This window comes from Simochromis diagramma, unplaced genomic scaffold (assembly GCF_900408965.1).
Source record: "Simochromis diagramma unplaced genomic scaffold, fSimDia1.1 OVJJ01000216.1, whole genome shotgun sequence".
Lineage (NCBI taxonomy): Eukaryota > Metazoa > Chordata > Actinopteri > Cichliformes > Cichlidae > Simochromis > Simochromis diagramma.
The window spans coordinates 6,562,650-6,584,809 of record NW_024386883.1 but is presented as its reverse complement, the minus strand read 5'-3'; the positions used below and the strand labels follow the sequence as shown (position 1 = coordinate 6,584,809).

Genomic DNA, 22,160 nt, shown 5'->3' with positions numbered 1-22,160 from the left:
TAGAAAAATCCGATCCAGCTAGATTTCACCATGTGCGCTTCACTGTAACTACCATAACTCTCAACCACTTTGGGGTAGAGAGAAAATTAAAATGGTTTCTGAAAAATGATTATTTTCTAATTTTACAGCCAAAATTACAAGATAAGTCCAGGCGGGCTGATACTTGGGTGATATTACATTCAGTACTTTAAGATGGCCTCGTTGTTCCATTTTTAATCTATTTGTTGAGAAGCATTCATTGTGCTAACAAGTGCATGGCCTTCCTGTGTCCTTAATGAATTTGTTTTGGGTGCCTGGGGAGCAAGGGCCACACCTCCTCTTTGAAATCTGAACATACCCCCTGTTTCCCATTGACACACGTCACCCTGTCGCTCTGTGTTATCGTCGCGGTTTTGAGTGAGACAGGACAAGATGAAGAGCAGCAGCAGAAGCAGCGCCGTGAGCTCGCTCACATCTTACCGCTAATAGGCATGATTTAAATAGGGAAAGCTGTGACCTGCATCATCTGATTATGCATCTGAAGACTGTGGGTGTGTGCATATATGGGGAGGAGGGAGGGGTGAGCAAAGTTTTTCGGAGTATAATTAGAGTCTGATTAGTGTTGAGATAAGCTTAGCCTTTCAAATGACCCAATTACTGCATGCAAAGAGGGGTAGAGGTTATATTTGCGTTTGGTCTCTCCATCTCTGCCGTTGTCCATGCACGCACCCTCACCGATCGGAGAAGAGCGCGTGTATTTTTAATGGGCCAGTATGTTGTGTGCTGAACAGATGTCACAACACCAGGCCAGTGGCCATGGGGGCCACAGCAGAGAATCAGACTGCCGAGACTGTCAGGCAGTGGAAAATAGACCTCATAGGACCAGCACTAATTATAAGATACCTAGATACCTTGAAAATAGCTTTCAAGCAGGCCTTCGTGATTTTGTTATACAAGCAAGGAGCCTGTGAACTTCTTTCATGCTAATGAACATCGATTTTTTATTTCAGCTTTAAACATTTTGCTTTCCTGCTGGACAAAGGTGCACAGCATTGCTGTTCTGATTAAAGAGTCTAGTTTTTAGTCTAATGTGATTACAAAATGGATATGCATGTTTTGGTGCATTAACAGTAGCTACACGTCATACAACACAATTCTGTAATCTTTCCCTTCCAGGCAGTCTTGATGTGGAAAATTCTGTGTGAACACCAAAGGAGTAGTTTATCAACCTGAGCACTTTATGTGTCAAATACACTGGGAGTAATCACATATTCACAAGCAAGGACTCTTCTGAAAGGTGTCATCGGTGGTGTGTTCAAGGACACTTTATTATCAAAAACTTGAGAGTCACCTGTAGAAAAACTCCACATTTAATTATTATGTTTTCGCTGAACAGAATGGAGATGGCAGCCATGTCACTTTGGTTGTTAGTTGTTACACAGGACTCAGCTTGATGGAGACGGATGGATAGATGGATGGCCCGGTTCAATCAAAAAGAAAAAAAAGTCTGATTTATCGCTTGTAATGATTGATCAGTACAATAAGAGCGCTTAACTTGTCTGGCCCTCAAACAAAAACATTGTTTCGGTGGTTTTATTTGTCTTTTTTGTTTTCAAAAGTAAAACTTGCCTCAAACTGTGTAAGAAATGAAAAATATTCTGATGTGTAAAATGTTTTAAGATCTGCAGCACTTTTCTTGTTACGTCATGTCCCAAAGGCACTTCTACTTTTCCTCATAAGATTCTCTTTAAACAGTTAGACAGCGCATCAAGGATCAAAACAAGGGCGTAGCTACTGCTGCGTCTGTTTCAAGAAATCAATTGTTACTCCTACTCAGACTCGGATAGCCAGTTATTTGCTTTTAAGTATTGTTTGAATTTTTTTGTTTGGGGTCACAAGACTTGGACTTTGAATGAACAAAACTTTCAAAACTACAAAATAATAATTCCTAGGCCACAGGGAAGCAGTGGTGCAGAGCCGGCAGTATTGACCTGATTTGTCTGCAATATGAAGATGGATGTTATGTACTATATTACATGAGAGGAGAGGATTATATAGTGCAGAGATATTTCAGCTGTGTCTTTGAGGCAATGACGCCATTTAAATCTCCTATTAACTCTGCCAGAGATTTATCACCGTTTGAATGAGCAACACTAAATGATCTTCGGGATTATGCTAAGCTAAATCAACCACTAACAAGAGGGGAGCAGCATCTATATCGAGTGTCTGAGCTAGCCATCTTTCCTCCTGCACCCCTCCTCGCCCCCTGCATTTCTGCATTTTTGTAAACTGGACTTTTGTTCTGCGTGATCATTCCTGTTTCTTTTCTGTTTGTCAGTACAATCAACTGAGCCAAATGTCAAGTTTCTTTAAAAGTGAAAACCAGGGCATTGGCCTTGTTTGCCCTGCCTTTGCCTTTATGTTTTAGTATGTGTTTTGCTCTCTGCTTTTCTTGTGCTATTTTCCTGTTCAAATCCAGCTGTTGCTGCCTAATTGGAGTTGATTTTGCTTGTCTGCATGTGAACGTGGTTCACCTGTGCATTGCACACATGTGGTTCATTGTGACTAAATTATTTTTTCGCAGTTTTTAGGCCAGTGACTATACAAGTGTGGTATGTATAATTTATTGGTAAGTGTTTATCTGACTCATCACGCAGAAGGTCATTGAATCGGGTGGCAATTCGGGAAGTCACAGTTGTGCTCTGTGCTGAGCAGACAGACATTTACACTCCTACCTATATAATGGTTTACACTTCGAAGTGGATCCCTGTCATCCCCATCATCCTTTTTTTAGCTACAGTCTCACTTGCTATGCTCTCTTTCCCTCCCACACCACCACGCTGTGCCTCTCTCCTCCTGCCTCTGCTTTCATGTTATAAGAGCTCCACATTCCCTTTGAGCATGACATTGCCCATTCCTCCCCTCTCCAGATCCCTTCCTCTCCTTTTCCCTCCCGCTCTTACATTCCACATTCTGTTACCTTCTCCTTGTGTTTGCCAGAATGAGTGGCAGGTGTCTCTTCCAGATGCCAAGTTGTTGTTGGGAGGCAGTTTTGACGACGACCTGACAAGCAGCATGTGCGCTTGCAGTTTTTTTTTTTCCTCCTTCTTCTTCTTTCTCTGTGTGTTGTACGTACATTATTACTGATATGGAGGAATGAGAATGAGAGAGAAGAGGAAGACAGATCTTGTAATTGAACCCTGGCTGTGCTTGATGAAGCTTTCAGCAAATATCTAACCAGGGAAGCTAAGATGAGAATTTAGACAAACAACCAGCGGGAAATGGATGCAGACACAGAGAGGGAAAAGAATGAGAGAGAAAGAGTTTTGATTAAAAAGGCATCACTTGCCGAACCAGACAATTACTGGTGTAAAGTGAACACCACATTGTGTACGCTACACCAGAGGACAAAAGGACATCGTCACCTGTGTGTTAATGAGGCAGTCAAGCTGGAATTTGAACAGCAAACCACTGGAGACAAAACTTTACCACTTCAGAAAGGCACGAATTACAGTATGAAATGACCAAAAGTGTGTTGACACCCAACTCCAAAAAAAGATCTTGACCAATAGGGGGTGAAAATCAAGCCAAAGCACAGCTTTCTAAAACTGCAGGACCATGGCATTATGAAAACTAATAAAATAAAAAGAACAACAGGGTTAAAGCTACCGGATGGGACAGGGAGGAGAAAACAAAAATCAAAAATGTAGCTCCCTAAATGGTCCGTCCCCAAAATGTTTTTCTTTTTTTTGTTGTTGTTGTCTTCATAGGCAATTTTCCTCTTGTGACAGCAGCATCGGGCAAATGTTTATATAACTTTATCCATCTATCCAATATTCCTATCCCAGCAGTCATAGGGTGAGAGGCAGACTGTCTATAGGCCTGTCTATATGTTCGGGGCTTTAGCAATAATTTTCATTAGCTTCCAGCAGCCACCCACAATCAGTGGGTGAATGCTCATTTTTTCCTCACAGCCAGTGGTTGTAGCTTAGTCTCTAGGCCTTTGTTACCGGGGCTTTACTTTAACATCACATCATTAGTGGTCACCTGTCTGCAAATTCTCAGTAACTGATTAAAGCAGCCACTACCTGACTTTGTTTTTCATACATACAGGGAGTGCAGAATTATTAGGCAAATGAGTATTTTGTCCACATCATCCTCTTCATGCATGTTGTCTTACTCCAAGCTGTATAGGCTCGAAAGCCTACTACCAATTAAGCATATTAGGTGATGTGCATCTCTGTAATGAGAAGGGGTGTGGTCTAATGACATCAACACCCTATATCAGGTGTGCATAATTATTAGGCAACGTCCTTTCCTTTGGCAAAATGGGTCAAAAGAAGGACTTGACAGGCTCAGAAAAGTCAAAAATAGTGAGATATCTTGCAGAGGGATGCAGCAGTCTCAAAATTGCAAAGCTTCTGAAGCGTGATCATCGAACAATCAAGCGTTTCATTCAAAATAGTCCACAGGGTCGCAAGAAGCGTGTGGAAAAACCAAGGCGCAAAATAACTGCCCATGAACTGAGAAAAGTCAAGCGTGCAGCTGCCAAGATGCCACTTGCCACCAGTTTGGCCATATTTCAGAGCTGCAACATCACTGGAGTGCCCAAAAGCACAAGGTGTGCAATACTCAGAGACATGGCCAAGGTAAGAAAGGCTGAAAGACGACCACCACTGAACAAGACACACAAGCTGAAACGTCAAGACTGGGCCAAGAAATATCTCAAGACTGCTTTTTCTAAGGTTTTATGGACTGATGAAATGAGAGTGAGTCTTGATGGGCCAGATGGATGGGCCCGTGGCTGGATTGGTAAAGGGCAGAGAGCTCCAGTCCGACTCAGACGCCAGCAAGGTGGAGGTGGAGTACTGGTTTGGGCTGGTATCATCAAAGATGAGCTTGTGGGGCCTTTTCGGGTTGAGGATGGAGTCAAGCTCAACTCCCAGTCCTACTGCCAGTTTCTGGAAGACACCTTCTTCAAGCAGTGGTACAGGAAGAAGTCTGCATCCTTCAAGAAAAACATGATTTTCATGCAGGACAATGCTCCATCACACGCGTCCAAGTACCCCACAGCGTGGCTGGCAAGAAAGGGTATAAAAGAAGAAAAACTAATGACATGGCCTCCTTGTTCACCTGATCTGAACCCCATTGAGAACCTGTGGTCCATCATCAAATGTGAGATTTACAAGGAGGGAAAACAGTACACCTCCCTGAACAGTGTCTGGGAGGCTGTGGTTGCTGCTGCACGCAATGTTGATGGTGAACAGATCAAAACACTGACAGAATCCATGGATGGCAGGCTTTTGAGTGTCCTTGCAAAGAAAGGTGGCTATATTGGTCACTGATTTGTTTTTGTTTTGTTTTTGAATGTCAGAAATGTATATTTGTGAATGTGGAGATGTTATATTGGTTTCACTGGTAAAAATAAATAATTGAAATGGGTATATATTTGTTTTTTGTTAAGTTGCCTAATAATTATGCACAGTAATAGTCACCTGCACACACAGATATCCCCCTAAAATAGCTAAAACTAAAAACAAACTAAAAACTACTTCCAAAAACATTCAGCTTTGATATTAATGAGTTTTTTGGGTTCATTGAGAACATGGTTGTTGTTCAATAATAAAATTATTCCTCAAAAATACAACTTGCCTAATAATTCTGCACTCCCTGTACTATTTAAACACAGGCTTAGTCATTGGAAGCTCTCACATACTGCACTGTCCTGGAAAAGAGAAACGTGGAGAACACTTTAGCATGAGCTGTCTTTTGAGGATCCCATTGTGAAAATTCCAAATAATAAGTCTGAAATCTAAGTCTGTGGTTTGGTCCCTCTATAAGACATCCTTGGACTCCAATTATAACGGAGTCCCTACTGTGCATAGTTCAGCTGGGCTAAGTGTTTACCCACTGCTGGCTAACTATCAGTGTTGAAGCCGGCAGAATAGTGAGCAAACAAATTACAATAGTCAGTGGAGAATAGTTATGTCGGGGGCTTACAAAAAAAAAACAAAAAAGAAAAGCAATACATTTTGGTTAAAACAAATAAACAGGAATGCTAAATATACAGACTTTGAACTTTCAACTTGATGATATGACACACAAAGAGATTAAAAATTAGTTTTTTATCAATTTGGTGTAGAGATACGTAAACCTGAACACAGCTTTCCATCCCAACCTCAACACCATCCAGCACCTTCTGGATGAAATGGGAACATGACAGGGACCCAGATCTGATCACCCAACAACAGCATCCATCCTCACTAATACAAATCCCTGCAGCCAGGCTCTAAATTCTTATCAAAGGCTTTCTCAGAAGAGTGGAGGCTATTATGGCAGCAGATTATTTTTCAGTATCATGGGGCATTTTAAGCCTTTATTACAGACAGTGGAGAGACGACAGGCAGAGAAACATGCAAGAAAGGTCTTTGGATGGACACAGCAGAACCTGTGGTTCATCGTAAGTGGTGAGCTGAACAGTTACTCATCACTCAAGGTAATTTGTACATGTGATGTCCTGGTGTCAAAGCTACTGTAATTTGTGCATCTAATGACTGTGTCGTTCATTTTACTGCCTTACTTGCAAGATGCTTCCTGGTTCAATATACCGTAAATCTCAATAGAAGACATTTTTCTTTGACAAACATCTATTTGGGGCAACAAAAACTCCTCTGAAGCTCTCTTTACATTGTTTTTTGCACTTCCAGTGAAAGGTAAGTGATTAGGGATCAAGGGCAAGCAAACATATGCTGTTGTCCAACTACTGCTCTATATAGCTCTAAAAATGTCTTAAGGCAGCAGGTATCAAATCAAATAAGCTTTAAAATATTTAATCAAGAAAGATTCAAGCCAGGTATGAATCACTTTAATGAAAGTACCCATAATTCATTTTCTTATTTAACTGCAGCACACGGGGGAAATGCATCATAAACAGTTACCAGTGAAAAAGACTTTTGTTTTTTTACTTTGAAGCTCCATACTGGGAGTTTTTAGGGGTTTCAGATTTGGCCCAATTCCAGTTTGATACCTCGGCTACTTGCTGATTTGCAATCATGTTTATGTATTTCAGCACTAGTACTGTGAAGCTAAAGGCAGTGGCGAGTCCAAAGAACTGCTGACTTCAAATTACGATGTTTCGAAACATGCTTGGAAACAAGGTCCTGTTGTTGATGCAGGATTGGAGATTTTCCCTCAAAGGTGCTGAGAACAGTAGCGTACATTTTGAGAAATGTCAACAGCTTATGCATCATTAAAAATGCCTACGTGGCTCAATCCTTGACTCACAAGCCCTTTTTTCTCTGTTTCTATCTTACTCTTAAAAGCTGTCTAACATCATAAGTGAACAGAGAAAATTTCGTGTTTTACAAGGCAAATGATGAATAAATAAAGCTTCTGGATGGATGGATGCTGGTGGGAGTTATACTGCCCCCGGTGTCAAAGCCATATGGCAGTCAGCAATCTTTTTATCTTATATCATCAGCTTCATCTCTCAATCTGTAAACTTTGAACACCCACAGTTAATCTGCAAGCAAAGATAAGCATAAATCAGCAGACATTGCCCTCAAATGGGAAACACATGCACACACTATATTGAACAATGAAAAGCAGAAAGATGGAAGATATAATTGGAAAGACTGAAGGGGGTAAAGGGTAAAGAGAAGGGTGTCAGATATAAAGAAATGATGAAAATACCAAAAGGAAAAAAAGAAATGAAAGACTGCAGGGGTAAACAAAAGGCAACGAGGGAGGAAAAGCAATTGGAAATGCAAACTTAAACGCTAACAGCATTATCGCAAGTGTGTGTCAAGGAGTCTTGAACCAAAGACAATTTGGATGAAAAAATACACATAATGGGACCAGTGGGAACACGCTACTGGTGAGTTTACCATTGCAAATTTAAAGTATACTAACAGCTGAGAAATCTTAAATGTGATTTGGGATGCAACTGAGGTTGGAGACGTTCCCAGTAGAATGTTGAGTGTACTTTACCAAGATATGAAGACCTTAAGTTATGCAATGAGGAGCTGAATGTCACTGCCACGTCAGCTTTAACAACAAATTCATCAGCTGAAAGCATCTCGAGGCAAAAGATTAAGATGAGCTTCTATTCAAGCAAAGACAATAGAGTTCAGTCAAGTCCCGTCAAGCAATGCTGTTCAGTAAGAACCACAAAGAGACAAGGACGCAAACGCAGAAAGACGTACATGCACAGTATTTATTTCCCATGCTCATGCACACAAAGTAACAAACAGCAGCTTTATCCCTAATTAACAGAAACAGCAGGTGGGGCAGAGCAGCACATGAAGATAAGCTGGGGAGGAAGGCATGTGTAAATGTTCGGTAGAAAGAAGGCAGAAAAGCATGAAGAAAACGGGCAACACAGATGGACCAATAAAGCAAAGGAGTAGAGAAAAGTTAAGATAAAATCATTTCTATACCCCGCAACACTGAATATCCACTATATGTGTTACCATTTATAGCAATAACGAATGACCAGTCAAGCCTATACACAGACTGGGGGGAAGAAAATGTGTGGAACAGATAAAAAAAGAAAAGGAAAAGAGGACAGGGAAAAACGAGACAGACAAGGACAACTAGGGAAGCTGGGGGCTGCACATGTGAAGGGAACTCTAACATTAATATTTAATGTAAAATTGATCAGTTTTTATATTTATTATTCAACCCTAGAGTGGGTCTGTCAGTGCAATGTATATATTCAAATTTAGATACATTAGTACAGCTCACAAACCAAGCTATGATCTTATTTGTTGGTGCTGCAAAAAGCACCGCAACACAGTAACAAACAGCAACGGCTAGTTTACGATGGCTTACTTATTTGCTGTATAACAACGCATTTTAAAATGAGTTGCTTCTTTTACTGCATTACTATTATACCTTACCTCAGTGGCAAAAAAAACCCCTTTCATATCTGCTTCATCTCACTTTAGCACATTTCCACTGCCAGTGTTTTGCAGTCATTGGCAGTTGCACATATTTGATCTGAAAAAATACCATGTAAGTTTGATATTGATTTAAGTTGGGGAACGATGCTATATGGCTATATAGTGATCACAGAAGAAGAGAAGTTTTGCTTGTTCTGTGATTCATTAGTTGTATAGATACTTGACTGACAGTGACTGACAAGAAAAACTGCTAGTAAGTTAGTTATGATTCTCAATATGAAAATTTATAAAACATAAACATAAAACTGTTAAATGACATTGAGGTCTACCTGATGTTGCACGAGACCAGAGACCATCTCAAACTGAAACAAATTGAAACATTTCCCTTTTATTCTGCAGTGAGAAAATCCAAACTCTTGGATTGCACTGAATGGCTGTGCTGCGCTTTAAGGCAACTTGTGTCGGGGCCACCGCTGTGATAAAGATCTCTACTGCTGTTTTGTTGCTTTTTGTCAGATTCTCTTTCTCCGTGTGTCTTCCTCTGCTCTGCGCTCCCCTCTCGTGTGTTGAACGTGGTCAGTCACGATGCAGAGCAGCAAAACAGCAATAAAAATTCTCACACTGAGCTGGAATAAAATAAACAATAAAATAACATAAATATACATAAAATAACATGAATGAAATATTCTAAAAAGGTTTTCCTTTCATTCTTACTTTCCTTCCTTCTCGGAGAGAGCCAACAGTCACATGCACGAACCAGCACATACAGGTGGAATCACTACCTGGGGTTGGGGTGGGGGGGTGCTACTTTAATTTCTGCTAAAGGTTGCCACGCATCTAATGACTTAGAAAACATGTTTAACTTTTCAAACCACGCATAATAATTTTCTTTCAATTCTTAATAAATTATGTATTTTTATTTCCAGATAAATAGTAAAAACATGGACAAATCCACAAATAATTAAGTAGTTATTGCTTAACCATCCATATTTATTAATATTCATTATACAATATTAAAGTACACAGCATTGATTTGTTGTTGTTATGAGAGAAGACAGAAGATGGGCTGCTGTGATAACGGAGGCTGTGTGCCAACTTTTTTTTTTTGACAAAAAGGTCAGACTTGTCCAACAGAGCAGACAGCGCTCTCAGTATATCCTTCAGAAGAAATGTCACATACTTCTGCAAGAAAAAGTTTGTGAAGCCTTGGAGTTTCAGGTTTTTATAAAAGTGAACTAATGTGATCTCTATCTAAAAAACAAGCTGATTAAACTTAAAGGAAACAAGCTGCTGTGCTTTCCATGCCTTTTTTTGTGAACACACTAAGCAATCGATCACAGTTAAGGCAGGAAAAAAATAAATGAACCACTGTGTTCCTGGGGAGATGAGATTGGATGTGTGGGTTGTAGAGATTTCCTTCCCTATAAATAAAGGCATAAAAAGTCTTGACGGGCATAGTCTGCACTTTCTTGGTTGGTGGGAAACGCAACTTTTTACTTAGTGTGTGCAATAAAGACATTAAAAGTGTGCGTGTCTGTATACAATTGGTTTAGCCAGATTGTGTGAAATATCTGATTACTTTTATAAGTAATCAATCCAGAAATCCAGGATTTTGTCATGTGCAATCTCAAATTTGCTTAACATAAAAGATTAAAACACAAAAACCCAAATATCTGCTATAAGTAAGACTAAAAGATTTTTGCAAGGAACATTGAAATAATTACACTGTTAGACCGCAAGTACCCTGTAATTACGTGTAATTTCATGTAACAAGTACACTACAAGTACCCTGTATTTGGATGCAATTTGCGGGCAACAAGTCAGGTTTTTGCAGGAAACAATGAAACAAGTACACTGTAAGTATACTGTCTGGGGTGCGTGTAGTGTTATGGAGTGACTAAGGTGCAAGTACCCTGTACTTACGTGCAATTTGCAGGCAGCACGTGTGGTTTTTGCAAGAAACAATTAATCAAGTATACTGTACACCCTTAAGTACACTTAAAATTTACCATGAAATAACCCCTTAAAATTACTTAATTAAATTCTATGTTAGTATTTCATTGTTTCCTGTACAAAGCAGGGTTCGGCGATTGGACGGCTATATCGACTATCCCCTATCGGCGATCGTTTTACAAGGCCGATTTATTTATTTATTTGCCCATGAGTAAGTTTGCTAAGTTTTGCTGGTTCAATCTTTTAGATTGTGTTGTTTGTTGTAGTCTTTGTTTATTAGTGCATTTGTAGGTTCTGCGTAATTTACCTTTAAGATATGAACTGAAATTATCTAAATAATTTGTAAAATTAATAAAACCTCTAAACTTAATCCTAAATACTTTTGTTAACTATAATGTATATTAATGAAAATGAGTTAAAAATCAACAGGGTAGCTTGTAGCACATAGCCACCCCTCCCTGAGCCTGGTTCTGCTGGAGGTTTCTTCCTGTTAAAAGGAATATTTTCCTTTCCACTGTCGCCAAAGCTTTTACTCAAAGGGATTCATGTGATTTTGGGGGTTTTCTCTGTTTTCTTTGTTTTATTATAGGGTCTTTACCTTAAAACATTAAGGGCTTCGAGGCAACTACTGTTTGCAACTGATGACCTCAGAGCATTCACTGGGTTACAGACAGTGAGCAAGTAAGAGATGTAATTAAGAAGTAAAAACCACTGAGAGCTTTATGAACTATTACAAGGAATTTAGATATACTGACAAACACACATTATGTTACAGCAGGACAGAATGCTGCAGTCCCGCTTAGAGTAATACAGAATCGTGCAGTGTGTGGATAAAACTCTGCTATCCTCTGCTTACATTTTAGAACATGTTGTTCTTTACAGAGCAGCGATGTCCTGGTCAGGATGACATCTGTCCATCACATCTGTCCATATCACGCACACATGCCAGTTAATAGCTATTAGATTACTGAGTACTGAACCTGAAACTTTTTTCAAAATAAGACAATAAAAATTGGCACGAATCAATGTGTGACACTCTAGATGGCTTTTACTTTGAAAAGACAGGAATTCTAATTTCCCTGTCATTGGGTTGTATTTAGGGGGTTTAGGTGGAAGCATGACTTGTGTGGTTTAAATGTAGCTTCAGAGGTAGTGTCGGTGGTTGATGATTCATTCCCTGGTTGCTCCAATCTGCATCCCAAATTTTCCTGGGCAAGATACTAACCCTAAATTGCCTTTTGATGCATTCATTGGAGAGTGAATGTGTGTGACTGATAGAAAGCACCTAAGTATAAAAACAAATGGGATAAGTGAATGGGTGAATGTGGCATACTGCATAAATTGCTTTGAGTGCTCAGGTCGAGTAAAAAGGTGCTTTATAAGAAACATGATAGGACCTCATTAATCTCTAAACCCTGGTCATGGGCCTGCTAACACAAAAACATGTTTCTATTTTGGCGTGATTGTCTTTGTGTTATTTTCTTTCTATTCCATTCTTAATTTGCTCCCCCTCTATATTGTTAAATATTGTTCATTGGTTTTTTTATTGTTTTTATTGTCACATATACAAAAACTTAACAAGATACACGAGACAAGGAAACACAAACAGGCCTAAATTTGGAAAAAGAAGAGATGAGGCAGAAACACAGGGAAGATGATTATTACAACTTGTACAACTAATACTAGAAATAATATACAAGTTATGAACCGAAATCTAATAAATCACAAAACAAAGAGAGCACAGTATTACAAACCATCAGTTAGAAAGACATGGAGTAAAAACAGATTTCAAAAACTCAGAACCGCAAGAAATTAAACTCACTATAGCAGGTATACCGTCACCTCGACTTTGATGTGTTGTCTTTGTGTTGCATACAAATGACGTCACCGAACTTTTGGCCACGTTGTTACAACGACCACATGCAAATTAGATGATACTCAATTGTAATGGAAAAAAAAACAAAACCGAGTAGATTGAGCCCTTTCCTGTCTGAGGTTTCTTCTTGTTAAAAAAAAGTGTGCTTACTTCCCATTGTCACCACATGCTTTCTATTAAGGGGTCATGTGACTGTTGGAGTTTCTTTCTAATATTATAGGAACCATTCATTTAACTACTTAATCTATTTATTCTTTATTTTTCTTTCTTTCTTTCTTTCTTTCTTTCTTTCTTTCTTTCTTTCTTTCTTTCTTTCTTTATTTATTTATTTATTGGTTTAATTTCAATACCCCTCTTAGCTCTCCCTTCTAATCATACAATCTGAGACTTAAGCTGGTGCAAAAGCACAAGTTATTCACACACACACATTTCATTTCAAATAAAAGGAATCTTACTTGCTTGTGTCATCTTTGTCTGTATTGTATATGACTTGTCTAAATCAAATTTAAATGAATAATAATTATAATATTGTAGGGTCTTCAATCTGAAGTGCCTTAAACAGACTGTGGTTCTAAAGTTATGCTATATAAATAAAATTGACATTGAAAGGCAGACATATACACTGACACACCAAAAGTTACACACAGGTCATCGTTCTCTTCATTTAGCAGTTATTCCCGAGATCTGCACCCTCATCTCTTTCTGCTTGACTTCATTTTTGTCTCCCCAGCCTTACAAACACATCAAACACTAGAATGATCCAGAGCAGGGAAAAAAGTCAAATAAATGTGAGTGAGATGAAGGGAATCTGAAAACAAAAAGTAATATCCACTTCACAGCCACACTGCAGATGATTCCCCTATTCATCCTCCACCTCCTCCCTCTCCCAATATCCTCCTTTCTTGGTTTCCTTTATTGTGGGAACGTATTACAGGTGTGGTGTGTGTTCACTTGTAAGCAGCAGAAACATCGATTTTGTGTCGCCTTTAGAAGATAACCAAAGGATATAACACTGCATGATGGGATGCTGTGTGTGTGTGTGTGTGTGCCATATTGTCAAGATTAGTGGAAGGAAGAGAAAAATATATATGTATTTACCTCACTGACAGCAATACTAGCGCATGATAAAAAACACCACACACTCTCCCCTCTTAACAAAATGCTTGCACACCTGAGCAGTATTTTTCCATGTTTTGCACATTGTATATAGAGCCTTTCTGAGGCTTTGGTAGAAAATGATCCCATGACTTTAAAATTGGGGGTTTGAACTAGTTTATTGTGTTTATTGTGAAGGTAGCAGTGGGTGTAGAAAAGGTTTGAGAGCAAACAGTTGAAAAATATGTAGGAAGAATGAGCTCACACAACCATACACAAGTGTGTGTGTGTGTGTGTGTGTGTGTGTGTGTGCGAGAGAGAGAGACATTTGTGTCAGCGTTGTAATTCGTCTGCACTGAACCATGCCTATTGTTGCCCTTGTAAACTGAGAGCAATGAGTGTTTCATTCAAGATGCGTCTGATAACAGAATCTCTGCCGTATGAATTAAATTAATAAAGCTTCTCTCTCTCTCTCTCTCTTTCCATCCTTCTCTTTTTTTCATCCCCATCCTCCTCTCCTCCTCCCCTCTCAGGTTACGGTGGGGTGGAGCTACTGTTGGTGTTGTGGGGCCTGGATCTCTCTTCACCCTGCCCTCGCCACTGTATCTGCTACACTTCACCTAGCACTGTCTCCTGCCAGGCCCACAACTTCCATGCTGTGCCTGAGGGCATCCCCGCTCAGAGCGAGCGCGTTTTCTTGCAAAACAACAAGATCCAGCGGCTACTTCGAGGGCATTTCTCGCCCACTACCACTATGCTGTGGCTTTACTCCAATAACATCTCCTATATACAACCATCCACCTTCCATGGCTTTGACCGCCTAGAGGAGCTTGATCTTGGGGACAACCGGCACCTGAAGGCCATTGCCTCGGACACCTTCCTGGGCCTTGGTCGGCTACATGCCCTTCATCTATACCACTGTGGCCTGATCACCCTCCCTCCTGGGATCTTTTCAGGCTTACATAATCTCCAGTATCTCTATCTACAGGTACACGGATAACAGCTGCCTTTTATCTCTATTGTGTACTGCATCTGCCACCACAATCGCATTATGGTGTAATCTGTCAATCAAGTTGGTTCAGCACTTACGCCCCATGAATTGGTCCCTGATCAAATAACTGAGTGTAATGAAAATACCACGAGCTTTCCTGAAACAACAATACTCCTATAGTACAACTTCTGTGGCTAACCCCTGCAAGAGAACTATGTAATCCGAATCCATGCCTGAATATATGATTTCATTAATTACACAGTAGGTTTATGAAGAGAGAAGGATGATCTATTTATATCACGATGGAAAAATTGCTAAGATTGGCAGTGAATGATAGTGGTGCATTTACTGCAAAGTATCTTTGAGCAAGATGTTGAACCCTCAGTGGCCCGCAATGCAGAGTGTGAGTATGTGAACAGTAAAGGTTAAAAGTGGTTTGGATAGAAAAAGAGGACTTCAGTGTCGTGTGGATGATTGAATGAAGCTTGTAGTAAGAAAGTTCTTTGAGTGCTTGAATTGAGTACAAAAGCACTATGTAAGTGCCAGCCCATTTATCAAATATCTTTGGGTCTGTTAAGTGCAAATGTCAGATGTCTAGTAGTTTTGACTTGCTTGCTAGATGTTGTCAGTGAGCTATAGCAGTCTAACAGGTTTAGATATGAAAGAGACTGTTTTTTACCTATTTGTGTTCAAATACACTGCTCTGGAGAAAACTTATATACTATATTGGGCCAAATAAAAGTGGAATTCATAACATTATATGAAGGGGTTAGAAAATTCTGTTTTCAAATCATATTTTCGAAAGGACAGTTTATTGGCACTAAAAGTGTTCCTACAACACACTTTACTTTCACAAAGGGAATAAATTCATGATAAAAGCCTCATCAGATCATGAGCTGCATTCTCAATGTTGACAGAGAGAAAATCATTGTTACTATGGGCAATTTTTTTGAAGCTGAAATTACACAGCTGACTGTGTGAGTGTTTTTCTCCTTAATGGATATGTTTTATTTGATTTATGTTTTTGTTATATTGAGAGTTAACAGCTCATAGCCTTTTTTCTTACTTTCTTACAGTACTTACTGTTTGTAGCTTTTAAGCGCTGTAACTGTTGCAATTTGAATTATGGCTAATTGAGTATTTATTCAGTTATTATTTTAATAAATGAAAAAGTTTTTCTTTTCTTTTTTCACTGAACTGAAAATGTACGGAACCATGAGTGAGTTCAAAACTGTCCAAAGGTTCATTATGAGCAAATGTTTTTTTCATTGTTTCAAACCTACTTAGTAACTGAGGCAACAGCTACAGACTGACAAGTTTGGAAGCACTTTTACGTCAAATGTTTGTTTGTTTGTTTTTTCAAAGAAACCCCAAAGGGAAAAAAATAGAGAGAAATCAGTTGGTAGAATGAGAGTAGATTACCACTTATTATTTATTTGATATAGTAATCTCCAAACTTAGTCAAAAACTCAAAACATAGTTTTTAATTCAAAGGGTCCACTTTTGAGCTCCTGAATCCACTTTATTTAGCCAGTTCAGTTAGTTTATGCATGTGTTCTCTATAACACACACACACACACACACACCAAACACACATGTATAGTTTATTTAATGATTAAAATTAACATATTATCTGTATCTTGTATGATTCTAAAACAAACAGAAAAAAGGCAAATGCAATGGATTACTCATACTCAGGTAATAAAATCTATGCTTGATGTCTTGCAACCCATTTTAAGCTTCTCTTTTTATCTTTCCTTTTTATTCCTACATCCTGGCAGGATAACCAGTTAGAATTCCTAGAGGATGATTTGTTCATCGACCTTCTGAACCTCAGTCATCTCTTCCTACATGGCAATCGTCTATGGAGTCTTCGCCAGAACACTTTTCGAGGTCTAGGAGTCTTAGACCGGCTCCTTCTCCACCAGAATCGAATCCAGTGGGTTGATCGTCAGGCCTTCCATGACCTTCGGCGTCTCACTACTTTGTACCTGTTTAATAACTCCCTCACTGAGCTGTCTGGTGCCACCCTGACTCTTCTGCCGGCCCTGGAGTACCTGCGACTCAACGACAACCCCTGGGAGTGTGACTGCAAGGCCCTGTCACTTTGGGATTGGCTGCGGAGGTTCAGAGGCTCCACCTCCTCTCTGATGTGTGTTTCGCCGCCTGAGCTGGCGGGGAGGGACCTGAAAACGCTCAAGAAAGAGGAGCTGCCCAGTTGCATATCAGGCGAGAGTCATGCGCATGGCGCCCCAGGCAGAGAGATTGAGCACGGGGAGTCTTTAAACCACCTGAATCGTCACAGAAACCATCACAACCACCATCAGCGGCCATACTTGCCCCACGGGGACCAGTACAGCTTGCCTTCACCCTCACCCCTACCACGGCCACCTAAAGGAGGCCGCCGAAACTGTACTCGCCGTGGCCGCAAGGCAAAGGGGGGGCTCAATGAGGTGCAGGTACTTCAGGAGGGGGGTGAAAAAGACTACACTCCAGATGGTGATAAATATGACCTGTCTGCCACAACAAGGAGGAAGAACAAGTGCATCCCCAGAACTTCCGTTGGCCCACCAATTGGGGTCCAGAGAGCTAATAACAAAGCAGGGTCACATCATGCAGGTTTAGTTTCGTGTTTGTCATCAGCTCTGCTGCTGTCACTCTACTTTGTGATCCTACGTTGAGACAGGAAACGGACACTGTTGTGCTGGTGATGCAACCATATGATTCATTCTCCTGAACCACCTTGTTCTGGCTCTTTAAATGAGGCATGTGCACATAAATGTGTGTGTAAATGACTGTGTACAAAGGACATCACTGAAAATCCCTGTGGTATTAATGCAGGGGTCATTCTGAGTCATAATCAATACATGTTAGTCAGGGAAAACTATTTTGCCCACTTGCTTTGATGATGTCACCAAGGGAAACAACAGGAAAACTTTTGTGTCTCTGGCATCAACTGCTTCACTGAATTTATGTACAGCCACATAAAATAACAAGCCAATAATTCAGCAACAGGAACACACAGTAAGTATCAAAACAGTTCATGGCTCGGTCTCTGCGTTTAGCCCCCGTGACACGATAGCGCTCTCAACCGCAACCTCCATCTGTCAGTCAAGCCGAGAGGAAGACATACTCATTTGTAGCTGTCACCGTACTCACTCAGCAACACCTTAAGATCAAGAAAGAAAATACCGCTGACACAAGTGGCAGGAAAATGAGTCATTGTGAAACGTTTTAGCAGTAATAGCTATAACCATTATATACCTGCAAATAAAGTGGTTTTCTTTCACGTATCAGGACAAGTTTAATGTGAATCTGTATGCTTAACTTTTAACTTTTTAGTCTAAATTCTGAAAGTACCACAGAAATTGTCACTCAACTATTCGCCATTCAGGTCTTCAAACTGTTGAAAACTATAATCTGTCTGTGCCCTCACATCGAAACTTCAAAAAGCCATTCAGAACTAACCAATCGTTCGAGGAGCCAGCTGGTCACAGTCCGTGTAAATGAATGGGAACGAGTGACTGAAAAAAATTCCGATTTTTTTGTATTAATGTTTGTATGTATATGTGTGTGTATGTGTGTGTGTGTCCTCTAAAAAATTAAATTAAAAAACGCTAAAGCCATGCGGGTAGAATGAAGTTAGAAAGCAAGAGTGCCTATCGAGAGCCAGTTTCCAATATGGGCAAAACTTTGGAATTTCATTCAGCCTTTGACCTCTGTGGCTACAAAACAGAGGCTCAGCTTATGCAGGTCAAGGAAAAGCTGAGGCCTGAGCCAGACTCACAATTCCAAGAAACAGATATGCACTTTCCTCTTTCATACCACAGAGGCTATAAATACATCTTCTAAAGAGAGATGATCCAATCCAAATATTCTTCGGAAGCTTTCAATCAGATGATGATCACCACAAGTCACGACATCTTCTGCAAAGATCCAATCGTTCATCAAAAGGAGAGCAGAGAAGTAGCTCAAAACCTGTGATGATCACCGGACGACTGACAAACTCCTGGTTTTCTTTCTTTGTTTAGTGTGCTCCGAAACAGACGGACTCATCGATGTGCAAGCCCTGACTGGAGACTTGGATTTTAATGCTGCTACGTTTGAGGAGAGAGAATCCCATTGGCCTTTTGTTGGCTCGGGACTCATCTTCAAGAAAATAAAAAAAGCACAGAAAGGACTGTGTGACATGGCGCCCTTTGAGAGGTTCAAGCACACACCCTCTAACCCTCCCAAAACAGCCCAATCTATCACCTTCACAGCCTTCCTGTCCCACTATAAACACCCCATGAGTCCAAGGTTTTTGAATCACAAACAGAGCACCACAGATAATGCCGAGATTTTGACTCAGTCACTCAGCCAAAGTGCTCAATGACAAAACCTGTACAGATACTCATGGGCCACCCGGGTACCTTGGCAAGCCAGTAATGCTAAAGATCTCTTTGTTTCTTTTACAATTACAAAGTTATAAATCTTATTTTGAAAAAGAAAAATACCCTTTTATGCAAAAAATGAACTATAAGCTTAAAAAAAACAAGCTAAATAATTGGCACGCTAACAAAAAGCACAAAGAATAATGAGTTTAGTTTTGCTGGCATCCTAAAAATACCTGGTTTTGATGGGAATTCATGAGCAGGGCCCGCATTTGTACCCTGCTTGGGTGTGTTTCCCGCTGAGCCCCGCCTTTTCATGTCTCTCTATCTAGATGTCGGGAAGCCTGTCACTTGAGTCATTCTCCTGACATGTAGGATTTAGAAATCCCTACTGGTGAACTTGTTTGTGCTGCTGTTAACCCAGAGGTGATGTAAATTGTGTCTGTTTATTCCTGTGAGGATGACTTTTATATATATATTAAAAAAAAAGAGAAAAAAAATTGGATAAACTGATTCTCTGATGTGTCTCAGTAGTTCCCTCAAAAAAAAGAGAGAGACTAAAAACAGGGAGCTTGAGGCTGGAACTTTTATTATTATTTTTTAAATATGATTTTTATCATTATATCATTTTCCCTTTCAGTCTTTTTTTTTTTTTGCTTTCCTGTTTTGTTTTCGCTGACTCACTGAAGATAAACGGTACACTGCACTGCTCCACCCCCAACCCCTCCCCTTACCGCTCCTCCAGCTTTCCTATTCATCCCCTTTTCTCCCTCCCCTCCCCTTCTCCTCACCCCTCCAAAACTTGCATCCTTTCTCTCTCCTTGTCTGTCTGTCTATTCTCTTTTCCTTCTCCTCCTTCTCTGCTCCTTTCCTTGCTACTCCCAACACACACACACACACACACACACACACACACACACACACACACACACACACACACACACACACACACACACACACACACACACACACACACACACACAGCTCTATCTCTAAACTCTTTTCCTTTACTCTCTTCCTTTGTGCAACCCAAATGTTTTGTATGTGGTTATCAAACAATGCCAGACTCAAAAGCTGTTTATAAATAACATTAAACAGAAAGTGTCCTCAAATAGCTGAGGTGGTCTTGTGTTTGTTTGCCTCCCTTTTGTCAGCGCATATGCGCATCTGTCTGTGTGTGGCTAATAGACATACGTCTAAAATGAGCCCTGGGGCTGAATGATAAGCGAGTGAAAGGAGAGGAAAATGGTTAAAAAGTTTTTTTTTAAAAAAAGAAAAAAAAAGCTAATGAATAAGTATGCACATCATCTACTGCTCGGAGAGAAACACTCACATTTAGCCAGGATATATTTTGGCCTGCTTCGTGTCCTAGTTTCACTCACTACGCTGCAGCCTCATATTAAATATGTATCAGAGTGAGTCTAAGCACATGCGCGCGCACAAACTGTCAAATACACTCACCTGTCGAGCTCTATTAGCTGCGAGGGTGCCAGTGAGTTGTCTTGCGTCGGGTCAAGGCGAGGTCAGCTAGAGCGTTGGCATGCGCTGTGCCTGCTTTAAATGTGTTCATGCTCATGCGTGTGTCCGCATGTGAATTGTTGTATTGATGCAGGCGTGTGTGTTTGTGCACTAAATATGCATGCTCACCGCTGTACCTTGTATCCACACTGGCTCAGATCTAGCCTGACAGCCGGCTAGGGCAGAGAGAGGTGTGCCTCTGAGAGACAATATCACTGCTCTGTTTGTAAAACAAAGCTGACAATTGGGAGAGAGAGAGAGAGAGTGAATTAGACACAAGGATTTAAGGCAGAAGGGTGGATGTCCATGAAGTAGTTATCAGCGCCAGACAGACCAGCGGCCAGAGGACAGGAAGTCGGCATAACACAGGTGGCTCCAGCATCAGCGGCTGCTGGTGTACAGTCGGTCGCTGCGTGCGTCCCAAATGAAGCCTGGGTTGCAGCTTACATGTGTTCATTCATGTAGAGGCACTACGCAAACCACTAGAAGCCAGCATTTAAATTAAGCAGAAAGGTTCTGCATCCGTGAGTTCGGGGAGATTTATGAAATATGAATCTGTTTCTAAAATTGAAGTCAAATGGTTCAAAGGGTATTAATTATAAAGGTAGTTGAAGTAAAAGGTTTATGAGCACAATAAAGAATGGCCAGTGAAACTGCAGGAGGTGAGATGTATGGAAGATGCGAAGGAAAGAAGACTGAATACTAATTTCAGATGATGAAAAAAGATATTAGACTAAGATAAGGTGAGAAAATATAAAGTGCGTTTTTTCTAATGATGCAAATTTTAAAAAGTTACCCCCCACAACTCACACCTGATTACGTCAAAGCCTATTGAATTAAGAAATCCCTCAACAAATCGTCCAAAGGATCTAAAATAACTCAAGAACAGCTGAGAAACAACATCATTAGTCTAGAAAGGGTTACAAAGCCATTTCTAAGGCCTTGAGTGAACCCAGCCTGGTGAACCACAGTGAGAGTAATTATCCACAAATGGAGAAAACTTGGGACAGTGGTGAACCTTCCCAGGAGAGGCTGGTCAACCAAAACTATTCCAGAAGAGCATCAGTTGAGGTCAGAGTTCATGATTCAACAGTAAGAGAATGAGCAGAAATGAGAAAAAATGGCATCCATGGGAGAGGGGCATTTTTACATTAGATAAAAAATTTCTTGATGACTGGCACTCGGATTATTCAGCAAAGGAATGATGGGAAACACCAGCAAGTCTACCTCTGAATACCTCAAAAAAGAAATTCACCTGAGATGTTTTGGCTTGACCTTAAACAGGCCATTCATACGTGAAAATCCTCCACTGTGGCTGAATTAAAACAATTCTGCAAAGAACAGTGAGCCAAAATTCCTCCACAGTGATGTGAAAGACTCCTCCCCAGTCAATGCAAATGCTGGTATTGTAGTTCTTACTGCCAGTTATTAGATTTAGGAAGGAAATCCCTTTTTCACACAGGTCCAGGCAG

General features: G+C 40.3%; 1 protein-coding gene across 1 annotated transcript in view; it reads left to right on the top strand.

The window, feature by feature from the left end:
- Window positions 1-20,078, top strand: part of LOC120733627 (reticulon-4 receptor-like 1) — a 112,055-nt gene extending 91,977 nt beyond the window's left edge. The window contains exons 2-3 of the mRNA XM_040031924.1: window positions 14,340-14,794; window positions 16,579-20,078. Coding sequence (XP_039887858.1) covers window positions 14,340-14,794; window positions 16,579-17,478 — 1,355 coding nt within the window. The 3' untranslated portion in view covers window positions 17,479-20,078. The remainder of the gene's footprint in view (window positions 1-14,339; window positions 14,795-16,578) is intronic.
- The last annotated feature ends 2,082 nt before the right edge of the window (window positions 20,079-22,160 follow it).